The 17402-nt window shown below is 52.3% G+C and overlaps 1 protein-coding gene across 3 annotated transcripts in view; it reads right to left on the bottom strand.

Moving 5' to 3' along the window:
- Positions 1-2392: 2392 nt before the first annotated feature.
- The window catches only part of Safb (scaffold attachment factor B), a 28948-nt gene continuing 13938 nt past the window's right edge, over positions 2393-17402 (bottom strand). For 2 of the 3 annotated variants that reach the window (XM_074054392.1, XM_020166514.2), the window contains 16 exons: positions 16828-16855; positions 15350-15899; positions 14878-14927; positions 14038-14132; positions 12424-12573; positions 12264-12346; positions 11959-12098; positions 11707-11795; positions 9306-9412; positions 6910-7200; positions 5779-5916; positions 5560-5602; positions 3584-3699; positions 3264-3370; positions 2934-3000; positions 2393-2715 (listed from right to left, as the gene is read on the bottom strand). In XM_074054392.1, coding sequence (XP_073910493.1) covers positions 2586-2715; positions 2934-3000; positions 3264-3370; positions 3584-3699; positions 5560-5602; positions 5779-5916; positions 6910-7200; positions 9306-9412; positions 11707-11795; positions 11959-12098; positions 12264-12346; positions 12424-12573; positions 14038-14132; positions 14878-14927; positions 15350-15899; positions 16828-16855 — 2184 coding nt within the window. In that variant the 3' untranslated portion in view covers positions 2393-2585. The remainder of the gene's footprint in view (positions 2716-2933; positions 3001-3263; positions 3371-3583; positions 3700-5559; positions 5603-5778; positions 5917-6909; positions 7201-9305; positions 9413-11706; positions 11796-11958; positions 12099-12263; positions 12347-12423; positions 12574-14037; positions 14133-14877; positions 14928-15349; positions 15900-16827; positions 16856-17402) is intronic. The other variant, XM_020166515.2, reaches the window with a different exon arrangement.

The following is a 17402-nucleotide window of genomic DNA, read 5'->3' as shown; positions in this document are numbered from 1 at the left end:
TGGGCCATGAGTCTGACTTGTCTGCCAGCCTGAACGTGGGAGCAGCATGTAGCGGGGGACGGGGTGAGGGACCTTAGAACTGGGGCCAGAAGGGCAGAGGTGGCCCTTGCAGGATGGGTAGGGGAACACCGGGCCATGCCCACATCAGGCTATGCTCAGCTGCACAGACTACGTAGGGACAGACACTTACAAATGAGGAAACTGAGGCAGGTACCTGTTAGAGCAAGTCAGGGATGGACTCTGCACAGCTTTGACTAGCCAGGCCATGAGGGATGGGAGCAGAGAATAGGTAATGCTGCCTGTATGACCAGGTGTCATGACCAGGGACACCCAGTGGCCACCTGTAATCATGGCTGCCCCTTCCCAGCTGTTCATGGCAGCGACACTCTGCTCCACCCATCCAGGGAGGGAGCAATGACTGGGCAGCAGAAGCAGAGGTAACCAGGAGCATCACTAACTCTGAGAACCTCCAAAGGCACAGACCAGGGGGCGCTGGGCTGAGAGCATGGGTGGAGGGCTGAGCTCTGACAAGGACACCAAGCAGCCCACAGCTGTTGCCAGCCTTCCCCGCCCAGAATGGTTTATTTCAGCAGGGATCATGCTGAGCAAGCATGTGGAGGGCTCTGGGGCCCTGTAGAATGGGGCAGCTGGGGGTTGGGGGGCGGGAACAAGCCCACAGTGGCTCTTACTCGTGTTAAGCAGCCTGTTTCAAAGCTGAGCACAGTTCAGCACTGAAGGTGATGTCCAGCTGTCTTGTCAGCCTCAGGCCCCTGGTCACCAGGAAAGGCTCAGGTCCTTTGCCCCTCTTGATCCTGCCACAAAGGTCCACATGCAGAGTTGTCACTTCTTGGGGACTCATTGGTGCTTTTCCTTCCTGTATGCCACAGCTTTCTATGTGATAGCCCAGCATGCAGGCTGCCCCAGGGAAAGGACCCCAAGTTACATCCAAATTCCCAGAGTTCTGGAATTCAGCACAGAGCCTGGTGGGGAAGGGCTGCTGGATGGGCGGATGCACACCTGCTTGATGGGTGGGTGGGTGAGTGGACGGATTGATGCTGGGGGGATGAATGTACAAGGACTCTGGTTTGGCCCAAACCCACAAAGCACTGGTCTATCCTGGCGAAGAGTCTTGCAGTATAGACCAGGTGGCAGAGAGGCTTGAAGCTGGCTCCAGTGGAGGGACAGCTGAACATGAATGTTCTCTGGCTGGCTGACACCCAGGCAGGAGTAGGCACACTTGTGTACCTTATGCTGAAACCAAGAGCTGGTTGTCCTTGGGGATGCCCTGGGACCCAAATCTGGGCCCTAGAGCAAGGTGGGCCTCCACGGTTGCCAGCCTCACCCTCCGGCACCACAGGACCAGGCCTGGGAAGGGGGAAGGCTCTCACAGCAGTTCAGGAGTGTCCTGCCCCTGGCCTGCCTGGCTTCCTGGAGTGGGGCAGGTGCTGGGAGCAGCCTGTGTCCTCAGGCCGGTCCTGCAGAGGCACAGTGCTGGGCATGCACAACCACTGGCTGCCCCTCTGCTTTCCAACACACACACACCTCTCGTGTTTCGTCTCAAAGTACAAAGGTCACATGAAGATGTCCACGCGATCACAACTAAGTGTGTTGGCAAGGAAGTGTGTAGAGTGGCAGCTGTCAATCTCAGCAGGCTTGGCAGGGCACTGGTCCCCTACCATGTACCCTGTGCACAGTGCTGCTGAGCCAGCACACCTGGGAAAGCTTGGCAAAAGGAGCAGCCAAGTAAGTGCACGTGAGGGCAGACACAGATAAATATCGCATGGTCGTATTTACGTAGGAACACTGGGCCTTTTGGAGGCTTCCTGACATCCATGTGTCTGTACACATTCAGACACAAATGGTGTCAGGACAGACAACTGCAAGTCACCAAGAACCCCAGTGATGCACGCAGTTCATGGTGAAACAAAGCTATGACATGTGGCCTCTCCAGTTCCGAAATGACACCTGGGGGACAGTTGCATTCAGCCACTGTGTTGGACTCAAGATGTGCCTTTGCCAGCCCATCTGGTGGCTGCACATCTCACAGCAGGCTTGGGCTGCCACACAGCAGCCAGGTGGCCACACCTTTCTGTAAGCAGTAGCCATCTCTGAGGCCCATGGCACTATCTGAAGCCTTCACATCTGTTCTGGAAGGAAAGCAGGCCCTGACTGGGGAAGACCTTGTGCCTTACTGCCCTTCAGCGGGTGAGAAGCCTGGTTAGGGAAACCAAGTGCAGCCACAAACAGCCCTGGGCACTGTGAACAAGCACTTCTGGGAACTCCACAGCAGCCCCTGTCCGCCACCTCAAGCTCCATCCCTGAACAAGAAGCTGGGCTTAGCGTGGAACACGACTTCCTTTCATTGGCAGAAAAAAGGAGATGACACACTGAATAAAGGGTATGTGAACAGAAACACCTTTATTACAAAATAAAACAGAACAAAAACAATTTCACATTGTATTGAGCTACAATATGGCAGCAGATAAAAAAAATTCTTTGTACACGGTGGTTGAAGAGAACTAATTGAACATACTCAGGTCACAGGACTGGGACACAGGGGGGGGGTGGGGTGGGGGGAGAAGGGCTCAGTAGCGGCGGGTGAAGCGGGCATCACTGGGTCTGCTTCCCCGGCTCTGTCCCCCGAAGCCGCCCTGCATCCCTCCACGTGGGATCACATGGCCCCGGGAGGCACCGCCAGGTGCAAAGCTGCCGCGCCTGGGAATAAGTTTAAGTGCCTTTGCTCCTGGAGCCTCAGTCCTCTGGCTGTCTCAAGCTCCGCGTAGTCATGGGGTCAGCCAATCTCCCCAGGCAGGTCCCCTTCCCCACTTTCCCGTCACTCCAGTGTGGAGCATTCTGTTCATGGGAGGCCACAAAGTCCACCCTGCCCCAGAAGCCAGCATGCAGAGGCTGTGCAGAGGCAGCGCCTTCCTTACCCTGACATGCCTCCCCGGTTCATCATGTGCCCGGGCCCCGAGTGACCAGACATGCTCCTCTCACCGCCTGCGTGGGAAGACAAGGCTCACTTTCACTCACGCAGCTCTCCACGGGTCCTAGTCAGCTCCCTTCCCTTTGGTTCTTTAGGCCTAGCATGCGCAGGCCTGCAGCCTGGCCTCCACTCCCTTTCTTGAGGCACCTGCTCCATTAAAAACTAGCAGACCCCAGTGGCTGCCTCAGCCCCGTCCTCACTGTGTCTGTGGGTAGTCTCCTTTTCAGTTACTTCTCAACCAAGATAGTGTGGCCCCTATCAACAAGGGCGACCTTACCTTGCCACCGCTTGTGGTCCCGGTCTATCATGCCCCCGTCAGCAGCACCTTGCCATGCCCGGTCGTCCTCCAGTCTTCGGCCATGTTCCCCCCAGTCACGTCTGCCCCTTGGAAGAAGACATCTCTGATGTGCACTGCCCCACCCCCAGCTTCTGCTGGAGCAAGCATGGTGGAGGGTGGGGGTAGGCTCTGCACCCTGCCTCACCAGCCCTCAGGGCAGGGGGCTCTCATGGTGGGCCGGGTGGCCCTGCTCACTCCTAGAGTCTGGCATCCCTGTGATCTGAGGCTGGGGCAGGCACTGCGGGGCATGGGACACAAACCTGGGGGGAGGTGGCAGCCCCCGGCCTTCACTCATCCTCTTGTCAGAGCCATAGCCCCAGCCATCGCGGGAATCCCGGCCATGGCGCTCTGGTCCACCATGGCGTTCAGGGTAATGCTGGACAAGAGTGGACACAGAGCTTCAGTGTCGATTCCAAGGCCTTCCAGGCAACAGGTTAATAATGGCAATTGACAATAACCCAGACAGAAAAGCTGGCAGCCTAAGGTGTCCACAGACCATGTGAGTCCACACACACTGTGGGCTTGGAACCTGCAGGTCAGTGGCTGGGGTATGTGACCTGGGGAGAATAGGGCAGAGGATTCAGACATTCACTGAAGACAATGCTCACAGCATTGGTCCTAAGTGGCCAAGGGCAAATTGTGTCCTCTCATTTCACATCTTTTTTGAAAGGTCAAGTTCATAAACCTTACTCCCATTGCCAGCCATGGTAAATCTTTATTTTACAAATTTCTTTCAACCACAGCCAAAGAAGTGATGCTCTTCCCCTACCCATCTAGTTTGTTTGCTAAATCTGGTGACCATCCAACAGTGCCCTACCCACTCAGCAGCGCCCCACAGGCCCTCACTGAAGCGTGCACACGGTGCAGCACCACACCTGTACTGTCCCTGCCCTCTACCCAAGAAGAATGGCCACCAGTACAGGTGGACAAAGCACAGGATGCTGGCCACTGCTATGGCCGCAGGTCAGCACAGCTGCTGCTGGGGGTCCAAGGGCTGGGGGGAGCTCCCACGCTCCTCCAGACCTGCTGCTCAAAGCATGTAGGAGCAGTCCATGCCCAAGCTGCAAGGCACACAACTGCACTGACAAGGCAGGAAGGTAGACCTAGCCAGCCCTTGCTCTCCAACTGCTCAGCTGTTTCCACCTCTCCCTACAATTTTCAAATATAACCCAGACAAGGGTCCAACAAGACCCGGGAGCTCTGTGCTCATTTTCTCTTCCTGTGACTTCTTTTCTTGAAGTTACATGTCAGCATTCAACAGCGGAATTAACTGTTTTTCAGCTTCAGGAGAACAGGACATAAAGTTTATACAGAAAGAGGCCACTGGCAGGTGCAAGGAACTGGGTCTGCCATAAACAGATGTGGCTCCACCCCCATGGAGTCCCCCACCTGATGGGGCAGGAACGACTCCTCACCCACCACAGCTGGGTAAACAGGCTGGGCACAAAGTGGTGGCCAGGATAAAACCCCAGTCCCGATGCTGAGCCTAGACACTTAAGACACCAAAGACGAGCCACAGGACCAGGTCTTGCATGGCTGCAGGCAAATCACACCCAGGAACCAAGAAAAAGGAAGCTGGGAGACACAGCCGGGTTCCCCCCTGCAGTTGCTGGGATGACAGGCATGCGTCAACACACCCAGCTTTTTCTGCCGAGATGAGAAATTTTTTGCCCACACTAGCCTGGAAACTCTGATCTCAGCATCTCCCATAGCTGGACGACAGCTGCACACCACTGTGCCTCAGCTTAAGAGCCTTGTTTTCTAAATTGCTAATCCTGCACTGGGGGCACATGGGGACCAGAGACTTCTAGTTCTCAAGCTGAGATGGCACACGCTGGCCACGTGTGCCCTGCTCTCCATGCCTCTGCCCCAGCGGGGAGGTTCCAAGAGTAGATGCAGTGTGCCTAGCCTCACCAGGCCCCTGAAGGGCAGAGAACCCGGCAATACTTTTTTTTGTGATATTTTTGTTGAAATAGGGTCTTGTGAACTATTTGCCCAGGCTGGCCTCGAATCTCCATCCTCCTGATCTCTGCCTCCTGAGTAGCTGGGATTATAGGTGGGTGCCCAGCTCTTGCAACACTTTCTGATAGGATCAGGAGCAAGCACAAACTGCCTACATTCTGTTTGCGTCCCTCAGACATTAGACACTGGATCGCCTTTTCTTTGCATGCAAACAGAAGGGGGAGGGCACACAGGAAAGGGAGCTGACTCTGCTAGAGCTGCAGCTTCTGCTTACCTGTCCTTCTCTTTCTCCCATCATTGAGCGTGAACCTTCTCTCCTGCAAAAGGTAATTCCGATCAGACCACAAAGACAGAGAGGCCTAAAACTCCACAGGGAGAGCAATATTTCCCAGGCTGCACGCAGGTGGCCCTGAGTGGGCTCCCAGGGCCAGGAACACAAGAAGGAAGCAGAGAGCATGTGTACCCAACAAGTGGGGCAGCAGGGCTGACTGACCTGTCCACAGAGTGGTTTGGGTAGCGGCCTCGGTCTCTGTGATCAAAGTCATGGAAGCGGTCCTGGCGGCTGAAGTCAGAGTGGTAGCGCTCATCCAGAGCAGCCCTCTTGGCTTCTGGCCAATAGGCATCATCCCGCCTGTAAATGGATTCAAAGCAGAGATGCAGGCATTGTTCCCCCTTGTGCTGCCAACCACAGTCCACACTGTTCCTGCCCCCGTCATGTCCCAGAGTGAGAGGTGACCTCACCAGGGCACGTTCTACCTGTGAGCAGAGGCCAGGTCTGACCCTAGAGTGAACTGCTCTGTTCTGTCCCACATGCCCTGCCTTCCTGACGCAGAGGGTGCTGGTCTTTCCACCAGGGAGTGACCAGGTGTGTGAACAGCCACTTGGGTGCACTGCAGGGGCTTCCAGGAACTCCCCAAGTCCACCTCCATTAGCACAGCAGAAGCCTCCACCCTCTAGAGCCTGTGAGGGTATCTTCCCCTTCTACTCTGAAACTGACTTTTCTGTATGGTGGGACTTGGGTTTGAACTCAAGAGCTTTGTGCTTACAAACCACTTGAGGCACACCTCCAGTCCATTTTGCTGTGGTTATTTTGGAGATTGGAGAGGGGAGTTTCTCAAGAACTATTTGTGTGGGCTGGCCTCAGATCATGATCCTCCTGATCTCAGCCTCCCAAGTAACTAGGATTAAAGAAGAGAGCCACCAGCGCCAGACTGACACTGACTTCTTATTGTGCAAGCATGGCCCTGGCAGATACATGGGAAGGTGTCACTTCACACCATGATAGGAAAGTAAGCTCCAGCACTGGCAGTCTGTGCAAAGTGCCCCAAATTCTAACACAGCTGAGAGGCCCTTGGTAAAGTTGCCCTGTATGTTAGAGGTCTCCCTTCCTCTCCCATGGTGGAAAGAGAAGCCCAGTGCAGACCCAAGAAGTGCTTCCTGTCAGGTCACAGCTGCTCTGAGCTCCTGCTCAGAGCCTGCATTGGGACTTGAACCCAAGGACTCAACTGGAACCACTTCAACCAACCCCACTTTGGCATCACTGCCAAAGCTGGGACACAAAGTGGCACGAACATGGCCCAGGCTTCCTCTTAAAGGATCCTGGGGTGTGAACAGCAAACCTCACCGGCCGTCCACGTCATAGGGCCGCCGCACCGCAGGCCGGCGCTCCTGCTCATAGCGCAGCTCCTGCTGGCGCCGTAGCTCCTCACGCTCACGGTGGATGCGCTCCTGTTCACGCCGGCGCTCCTGTTCCACATGCATGCGCTCCCGCTCCAGCCGCTCCCGCTCCATGCGCTCCCGCTCCAGGCGGTGCCGGTGAAAGGCCAGCCGCTCGCGGGCTATCTCCAGTCGCTCCCGTTCCTCACGTTCCCACTGCGCCTGCAGGCGCTGCTCCCGCTCACTGCGCTCGCGCTCCCTGTGGCAGGACAGCAGTGCTGGAGTGCATGGCACCCTGACCAGGCTCCAGGGCACACTGAAGGTTGGGGACAGAGCAATGGCTCCTACCCAGGAGAGCACAGACTCCTAGGTGGACCCCCCCCGCCCCCACTCCCCGATGCTACAGCACTACTTGTTGGGACAGGGAGGAAGGGCAAGGGGCCCACGGCTGCTGGGGAACAGGCCAGGAGCAGGCTCTTGGGTAGCCCCATCTTGCCCAGCCAGGTGACAAGGAGCAGAGGAGTGGGTGAGAAGACCAGCAGCACTGTGAAGTGGGCTCTTCAGACTTTCTGGAGCGCCACACCCAGCAGCAGTTGGAACCAAGCAGTAGAATGTACTTTCTATAGTGTGCCGGTGGAGACGAAGACCTCTGCCTCCCACAAACCACCAGCCTCAGGCAGTCATTGTGAAATGGGGCTGGCACACTACAACCAGTGTCTTATAACTATGTTTGTTGTGAGGTACCAGGCTAGGCCCAAACCAACCCAGAATGCCCTGCCCCTGTGGGGGTATCCCAGTTACATGCTGTGACAGTGACATAGCTAATGTGTTAGTGCACCTCCCTTTAGTCCTGTGCCTACAACAAGAGAAGTACCCGCTGTCTTTTTCTTCTGGCGCTGGGGATGAACCCACAGTTTCAGTCACAGTTAGTCACCACTGAGCCACACCCCAGGATGGTTGTCCCATCTACACCAGCAGGAAAGTATCACCCTGCCTCATTCTGCATCTGTTTTAAATGTCCGTGGTCTTGGTCGAGCCCCCTGAACCCCTCTGCCTATCTCTGGTGCTTTCAGAAAGGAGCCAGGGTCTGACCAGGCTGCAGTCTCTTACACAGAACTTGGAAGGGAGACTAGATCCCAGAAACCCCAAATGAGCCCCCATGGAGAAGTGAACTCTGTGTTACTGGGACCTGTCCCTCCAGGTGGCCCACTCACAGTTTCCCCAGTGGAAACAGCAATCTATTCACACCCTAACCTGTTGCAGGCAAGGGGCAAATGCCCACTTCATGGCTCCCTACGGGCTGCACAACTTGTCGTTTCACGGCCCTGCCAACCTTCACAGCTGTAGTCCATTTTTCTATTGGGCCCTTTTCTTACTGACTTACTCAGTTCATCTCTCATTACTTTTCTCCCATCTTTTGACTGTTCCTACCTTTTTTGCACAGTACAGACTGTAATTTTAACTGAGTTAACTCCTTTGTATGACTCTTAAAGGCCTTGCAAGCCTCAAGTTCATAAACTCATCTAGGATCACAATGGATGGCTAGTTTGCGGGCTGTATCTCCGTGTCTAGCTATCAGTCCAGGTTTCTTCGTCAGTGATGTGGAGGAGGCTCCACTCACGTGGCCAAATGGCCTAGAGCCCTGTTTGGAGGAGCCCATCCTTCTTCCATGTGAGAAGTTCCTGGGTGGATTCCGCTTCCTTTGTTGGCCATTATTCTTCCCTTTTAGGATAAAAGTCCTATATGGGCATTCCAGAACCTCCCCTGCTCCAGAGCCCCCCCTTCCCCTCACACTTGCACTCTGCTAGCCAATATTTTTTCCCTAAAGAAACTAACAGTCCTTATTTTTTTTTTCACTACAGTTAAAAACTGCTTCTAGGGCTGGAGGAGTGGCTCAAGAGTAAAACACCTGCCTAATGAGTATGTGGCCATGAGTTCATAAACTGCTGCCAAAAAAAAAATGCTTCTTGGCAGTAAGCCAAGATGACCACTACCATTTTCTACAGCTTATCAAAGGCCCCACCATCCCTTCCCTCAGATCTCTCAAGGACAAGGCCCTCTTAGGGCTCTCTGGGGGCCTGTTCCCAGTGTGCTGATGCTTTACCAGTACCACCACACCAGGAAGCCCTTCCGCTCCTGCTCTGTGATGCCCCCCATGGTCTTTGGGAAGAGATGGCCCCATCTGCAGAAAAGTCTCTGGAAGAAGCTGAAGGACAGAAGTCACAGAAGAGAGCTAGTAGGAAGGGGGGGGGTGGGAAGAATGGGACACACAGGAGGGCGTAGTCCACCTGAGATCCGAGGCACAGCACAGCCCCAGCCTGGGGCCACACTGGAGCCAGCCACCTCCCCTACATCCCCACTCACCTCCGGGACTCAGAGTCTCTGGACTTGCGAGGCTCTTTGACCTTATCAAAGGACACGACAGACCGCTTCTCTCGGCTGGCTGACTTGCGGTCCTGGCTTTTAGAGACCTAGGCCACCACAGAGCACAAAAAGTTAAATAGACATGACAAGGGGCAGGCAGGATCAGGCCTGTCTGCTTCCAAGCACTGAATGTGGAGCATCTACAGGACTGTTTTTTCTTTGTAAGTCAGGGTCTCACATGTAGTCCAGACTGGCCTGGAACTTGAGATCCTCCTGCCTCAGCCTCCCAAGTGCTGGATCACTGGTGGGTGCCACCACATCTGGCTGATGACTCGTTCCAGTGAAATCATTAGAGAATGAAGTGCTCGCTAAAGAAACCCCATGTTTCTTTAGAGAAAACCAGAGTCTGTGAAAGCCACAGACTTTCACCAATACTTAATGCTAAAACATGATCTTTCAAAGATATCAACAGATTCAAAATGGAAATGACTATTTCCCCAGGGCTGGTGAAGTGGTTCAAGTGGTAGAGCACCTGCATAGTGGGCTTGAATAGTGGGGACTATTTCCCCAGTGCTGCCAGAAAAAAGAAATTACCATTTCCCCAAAAGGTTTTCTTAACACCAAAATAAGTATTTTGTACTTTGTCTTTTGCATTCAAAGTACATTCTAAAAGGGGGGGAGAAATGACCCAAACATTGTATGCACATATGAATAAAAGAAATTAAAAAAAAAAACAAAACTGTAAAATAAATAAATAAATAAATAAGTAAATTCTGAGTTTTGTCCTTTTCCTTTACGTATCTCGAGTTCTGAAACGCGGCTACTTCTTGTATGTATAAAAACCTCTTCTCCAATCCTACTTTTGTGACGTAAGGGTAGAAGGCTACAACATATGGAATCTGTGCACAGCAACCAAGGATAGAGAGCTTCTGTAGCTGAGGCTAACTTGCACCTGAGCCCCACCACTTCACAGCCCAAGCACTGCTCTTTAGGGCCCCAGGCTGACTTCATGCGCCAGGGCCACTCTCTTGGCTGGCAGCTGGGAACTTGGCTTTCAGTGTGCCTAACTATCAACTGGTATGGGCAACTCACTGTGCAAGCAATGGTTTATACCTAGCACCTGCTGTCCTTCAGGGAGTGGGGACTGTTGGTTCATGCCAGGTGGCCCACTTGACCACCCCAATAAAAACCTGGGCCCCAGTGGGCCTCCTTGGGCAGAACTGTGTCCTGAATGTTGACACATTTCACTGTTTCATGTAAGCCCTGTGTAGGGAATGACAAGGTCACCTGCACAGGTTCCCTCCATCTCTGTTCATGAGTTGGCCAGGCACCCTCGCCCTGCTGCTTAGTCAATTTCAGCAGTATGAGTCCATATTAAATCCAGGGGTCCCCCTAGGGAATTGATACACGTGAGCTGATCTTGGAGACCCCAACCTGTACCTATCAAAGCTGTTGGGCTCTTCCAACCTAAGACATTGTAAACACCAGCTGCTGCCCATATCCTAGCAAAAGAGCACCAAGGACAGAAACCGTGGCCTGACTTGTGTGTCACAGGCTGTAGGAGGCAGGGGGTGGGGGATGGGATGGAGCCTGGAGGTGGCTGCAGAGGCAGCTTCTGAGTGCGAAGCCTAGGAATGCCCACAAGCTGCTAGAACTTGGAGAACCAGCCCCTCCCATAGCTTTCCTTTTTCTTTTTTGGCTCTGTTGGTGATGGAATCCAGAGCCTAGGGCATGCTGGGTTAAGTACTCTACTACTGAGCCAGATCCCCATGTTTCATTTTTAAAGTTAGCTTTAAGAAATAAAATAAAAAAGCAAAGCAACAACTCATATCAGAGCAAAATTAAGTAGAAAGAAAGAATTTAAACTTTTGTGGTGCTGGGGATAGAACCCAGAGTCTCATGCATGCTGGGTAAGCGCTTACTGTGGAGCTGCACCCCAGCCCTCCATTGTTGTGTTGTTTTTTTTTTTAATTTGTCAGAACTGGGGTTTAAACTTAGGGCCTCACACTTGCTAGGCAGGCACTCTACTACTTGAGCCAGTCTACCAGCTCTTTTCACATTGGTTATTTTTGAGGTAGGGTCTCACTTTTTGTCCAGGGCAGCCTATTTTATGCTAGGATGACAGACTTGCGCCACTGTCCCCAGTGGTTGACACGGGGTCTTGAGGAGGTTTAGTCTGAGCTGGTTTTGAATGCTCCCAATCTCAGCCTCACAGGTAGCTCCAATTACAGGCGTTGAGTCACAGTACCTGGTTCCTCCTCTCCTTTTTTAAGTGCAAGACTTCTTTTTTTTGGAAGGTAGGAAACTTTTTCCACTAAAGCCCAAGAATCCCCTAACACATATGCAAAAGCAGAACTGTACAAGCTGTGTGCCCTGGTTCGGTTTAGAAGATGGCACTCACTCTCTCTTTGGATCCTGATGTCTTCACGCTAATGACAGGCACACCTTTAGATTTGTCCATCACCACGGTGCGCTCGGTGCCTCGGCTTCCTACAGGGACAAATGAGAAGGGTAAGGTGCAAAGCAATGTACAGTTAAGAAAACGCTCTAAACACTGTGCAAAAGCAATCTGGTTTGTTTTGCCAGATGGCAAAGCCACAGCACATTAACAGAGCACACAGGCCAGAGAACTCTGTATGGCCCCACTGGCTACCTGATTTTGTGGCTCGCGACCGTTCAGAGGGGCCAGGTTTCTGCTCATCTGGGTCTTTACTCTTCTCTGCACTTCCTTCTTCCCCCTTTTTGGCTTCATCTTTTCTGTCAGCTTTCTCATCCCTCTTCAGGTTTGTAGACCTGTAAGTGACAGCCAGTGTTAAAGCAGGTGTCTGAGCACACAGGGGAGTACTGCATGGAGCCTCTGGCAAGCTCAGTGTGAGGGGAAGAAGGCAATTAAAGATGGATGTGGGCAAGGGGTCCAAGGCTGCATCCCTGCCCTCCATTTTGGTCAGGGAGGACTACCTGTCACCAGTGCTTGACTTTTCCTTCTTCCCCTCCCCGTCTCTCTTGTCAGAGGTCTTCTTGCCAGCAGGTTCATTTTTGGCCTGAGGAAGAGAATCCAGTGCAAGTGGCACCCCACTTTCCAGCACTGGCTGTAGCATGGGTTATGGCGGCCACTCACCTTCTCCACAGAGATCATCTTCCCGTGGAGCTCCGTCTTGTGCAAGTGATTGATGCATTTGGTGGCCTCTTCCGCGGTGGACATAGTGACGAAGCCGTAACAGCGAGCCCCAGGACTCCGGGCATTCGTCACCACCTTGGCACCCACCACCTAAAGGAAAGCCACACAGTTTGCATGCAGAGGCTGCATATACAGTTCCCAAGGCCACCGCTGCCAATGCACAGGGAAACCAGGTCACCAGGTGTCCAACTGAAGTGGCAGCCACGGACGGGGAAGAGGAAGCAGACAGAGGACAAGCTTCTTCCTGCGCTCTGTCACCATGTTTTACACCAAAGGAGGAAGCGCTCTAAGTAAAGTCATGCATGGGAGCTACTCAGGCAACAGAGCAAGAACATGTCTCAGAAAGATGGACAGAGGCAAGCTGGTGAACAGCACTTTGGGACTCCATGTGACCACCAGCAGTGCTGTTTCAATGATCTGATGAGGACACTGCAAACATGTCTTCTCAACACCTCCAAAAACTCAGGGGAGGCTTCCCTTTTCTAGCAGAGGCATCTAAGCTCCAGAAAGCCCTATGGGGCCAGTGGCCACAGCCAGCATTCATATTCACAGTGCCATGTGGAATCTTGGCCCCAAAACTAAGTTTTAGTTGATTTGTCTTCTTCTTTTTTTTTTTTTCCTGGATATGTTTGATTTGTCTTCTTCTTAACTGACAATGTCCCCAAGACACAGCAGGTTCAGGAGAGGGCACAATGCCCTGGGAACTGCTGGGAGTCTCCACAGCTATTATGGAAATCACGTTCTTGTTGGCTCTGGACTTCAATCACCAGGATGAATGTGGCTGGTTTTGCTGTCATGCTACGCTAAGCTCTTAATACAGACAAGGGACTCAACTACAAGTTGGTACGGCAGGCACCAGGATCCCTGCCTGCCCAAGTCTACTGGGAGGTGAGGAAAGCCAAGACAGGCCTGTGTCAGTAGCCACCTACCTACGGGGCAAGGGTGCTACAGAGAAGGGCCCAGAACTGCCTGAATCATAAGTGTGGGCAGCAACTTTTGAGAGCTGTCAGTGTGGACGTGAGTCTGAGAGCAGCGGGTGACACACCCATGTCACAGGTGTCATTCATGCTTGCTAACTAGCACCTCCCACTCAGCCTTTGGTCTTGGGGAGTTTCAAGAAGCCTGAGTGCTCCCAGAAAGGGAGAGTGACTGACACAGACAGCTGCATGACACTCGCTTAACAGTGCCTCCCGTGGCCAGGAGCAGTGGCTGTACCTGTAATATCAACTACTCAGGAGGACTGTGGTTTGAGGCCAGCCCAGACAAAATGTTAGGAAGACCTCATCTAATTCTTTAAGCCGAGTATGGGGGTGTACGACAGCCATCCCAGCTACGTGAGTGCAGGTAGGAGAAATGAGGTCCAGCCAGCCCTAGGCAAAACATAACACCCTACCTGGAAAAAAACTAAAGAAAAAAAAAGGGCTGGGGGCATGGCTTAAGTGATATAACACTTGCCTACCGAATGTGAGGCCCTGAGTTCAAACCACAGTTCTGTCCCAAAATAAATAAATAAATAAAAGTGTGCCTCCTGCTCCAGAAACCCTGGGCTCTTACCTTCCCATATTTGCTGAAAAGATTCTTCAAATCTGTAGCTCTGGTAGTAGAAGAAAGTCCACTAACCCAGAAATTTCTACCACAACTGCTACGACCTATGCAAAAGAAAGTTCTGGTCAAAAATGATACCCAGAGATCCTGAGTCTTCCAGAAAGTCATTAGAAACCACCCGTCGTCCCCACATGCAAAAGCCTGCTGTGGTTGGGACCCGCCCCACTGTCCCCACACAAACCAGGCAGCCGTGTACCAGGCCAAATACAATGCCACAAACACTGACCACACAGGAAGACAGAATCCCAGAGCCTTCCTGAGAAAGTTACTGAGGAATGACTATGCCACAGAGAAGGATGGCTTTTTTTCTGGTGGGGCTAGGGTGGAACCCAGGGCCTGGCACACAGTAGCCAAGTGCTCAGCCACACCCTGCAGCTCAAGATGGCTTCTGACATGAAGCAGCCAATGTCCGCCTAAGACACTCCTTTCCGTTCTCTTCCTGTCACAGCATGTGCTGTGTGTGCACCCCTCCCCCAGTACTTTTACACTGATGAAGAGAAAATTTGGATTCAGTGCAATCCCTTCCCAACGCATGGGCTTTAAATGGCAGGTCAAAGCATTAATGACCTCGAACCCCTGAAAAGCCTGCGTCTATATGAGGGCAGTCATTCACTCTTAAGAAGATTTTCCCACATTCCAGTACCTGCAGAGCCACCAGGAGAGAAGTGAGAAGACCTCCTGAGAGGCTCAGACAGGGCTGGGGGACTTAGAACGCATGCACAAGAAGCAAAAACGGCCTCCATCGAGGCCCATAGTGCTCCAGGGAATGGGTGTGCCATGGTGACCTACCCTTCTCCTCTCGGGAAAGTCTTTTTGTGTCCGAGTCATCTTCGACAGAACTAGAGACAAAAGACAGCGTCACTCAGGGTGAAGCAGCATGGAGGAAACAAACTCAAAGTCTGAAGCGCGTGCTGAGGTTGCATACCTACCCGCAATTTAGCTTTCAAAAATGACACCCCGGACAAACTTGTTTTGGAAATCTGACCTAACCATAAGATTTCAGACCCACAGGAGTTAATTAATTCTGCTGGGCTAAAGATAATTAGGAAGAATTAAAGAAAACAACCATGATAGGTTGAGAAAAGAAAAAAGATTATGTAATCAGTGTAAAAATAAACAAAGAGAAATAAAACATCGTTGGGAAGTAAGCTAGAATTTCAGCAGTCTGGCTGGCCAATTGCAGATAAAACAGCTAGGTGTGTCATTAATGACCAATGGAAAAAGGAGATAGCGTCTGGTCTAAAACTGAGAAACAACAAACCTCATTTTCTGATCAGCGCCCTCACTGGTTGAGGACTCTTTAGGAGCCGGAGGGACTTCATTACAAGCTTCAAACTCAAACTTCTTCACGTCTTCTTTGCTATCTCTGGGCTCGGGGCTCGGGGCTTCCGTGGGCGCTTCCGCCAGCTCCTGGCTACAGGCCTCCGCCAGCTCGGGGGCCGCGCTACTCTGCTCAACTGGCTTCTCTAGCCCTACAGGCTCGCGGTCCGTCCTCGCGCCTTCGCCTGTCTGCTCCACGGGCTCCCTTTTCACTACCGCTAACAGGGTGTCTGCCTCGCTCCACTGAGCGCGCGGTGACTCGCTGGCCACAGCTAAATCTCCCTCCTCCTCCTCCTCCTCCTCCTGCTCTTCCTCCTCCTCCTCCTCTTCCGGATGGGCGCTGCCAAAAAGGTCCTCTTCCTCCGCCAGCTTTCTGTCTGGCCCCACGCTACTTGTATCCTGTGCAAATGGCTGCTCCAGCTCGGAACCTTCTTCTTTTACTGGCTCAGATTTACAAGTTTCCCCCAAAATGTCGAGTATTTTCTCATTTTCTACGGATTTAACAGGAATAGAATGGCACAAGGTTTAATTACCAGGGAAATAAAGCAATCACAAATGCGGAACGGGCACGGCTGCCACACTAACACCGAGAGAACTGCTAGCTACACAGAGATTGGAAAACCCGAGGTACACACAGTGACACTGTACACTACCTGCGCTCATGCCACCGGCTACTACGGAAGCCTCTACGCTATGGGGAGAGAAAAGGATCCCAGAGATTTAACCCCCAAAACCTTCTGTCTGATTCTTGACAGTCTTCATTCTGTTGCTGTGTATGTATGTATGGCTCTTCCAAATTTAGCTTCCGAAGTCCAAGGTGCTTAACTGAATGTGTCACCATTCACTGAACAGCTCCATTTCCAAATTTCTTTGAATTGCGTTTAACAGAGCAGCGGTCCAACATGAAAACCAGAATGTCTTCTGTCGGCGCCAAGAGATTTGCAGTCCAGAAGGGGACGGTGTTTGTTTGAATTCTCACGAAGGAGCTCTTTTCTCTTCCGAAATCCAGTCACGTCCCAGTGGGTTACACGGATCTCCCTACCACTGCCTGCACTGCCTGAGTCACACATCACATCATCAAGATACTGCCGATATCACAAGATCTGTTTCGTGGGGCAGAGGCACAAGCTCAAGGGCCCGCAAGCTTTTCCACTTTCAATGCCATTTCTGTGTAAGAAGGCAGAGAGGGCTGCACCTTGCCAACACATTTTGCACAACGATAAACTAGCCACTGTCACAGATCTGGTGATACGGCTGGGTTTCCAATCTCTATGATCCTGGTATGTTCTGGACTGCAAACCTTTAGAACAATGGACACCACAGTATGGTAACTTGTTAAAACTAAAGAATTCCAACTAGAGATGGTGGGAAACTAGAATGTTCCAAACCCCCGCTGCTAAGGTTTGCATTGAACAGTACCTGGCTCCAGAGATGGCTCTTCCAATTCCTGCAACAGAAAACGCAAATCAGACAGTGCCAGGTGGACAACACCTGCACTTTAGTAAAACAGACACTAGGACTATGGTAGGGTGACAACAGACTAGGCAACTCACAACACATTGAGCAGACAGAGGGCTTGCCTGCTCAAAGCCAGGCCGCTGCTAAGAGGATGGTCCCCCTTTATGGTTCCTGGCCTGAATGCCCCACCATCCAGGGGACTAAGGACTCCCATACCCATCTGTCTCTTTGGACTGAACTCTCAAATTCAAAGACAACTGCGTTTTCCCTACCGTGTCGGACAGAATGGCCAACACACCCTTATGGGTCCTTGCAGCATTTGCCAATCTCAAGCCAAATTTCTGCAAATTCAAGACTGAAGGATAATGGGTCCAAGTGACTTCACTCCTGTTCCTATTTTCCTGCCAGCCCTGTCCCTGGGGCACTTGAGCCCCTCCAGTGCTTATTCCTCTCCTCAATCCTCTTATCAATGGACCCAGCAGGCTGGCACTGGATACCATCTCAGCTTTTCCCAGAAAGTCCTGTCTAGTCAGGCT

The sequence above is a fragment of the Castor canadensis genome, chromosome 14 (assembly GCF_047511655.1).
Source record: "Castor canadensis chromosome 14, mCasCan1.hap1v2, whole genome shotgun sequence".
Taxonomy (NCBI): domain Eukaryota; kingdom Metazoa; phylum Chordata; class Mammalia; order Rodentia; family Castoridae; genus Castor; species Castor canadensis.
This window is presented reverse-complemented; position numbering and strand designations above follow the sequence as displayed.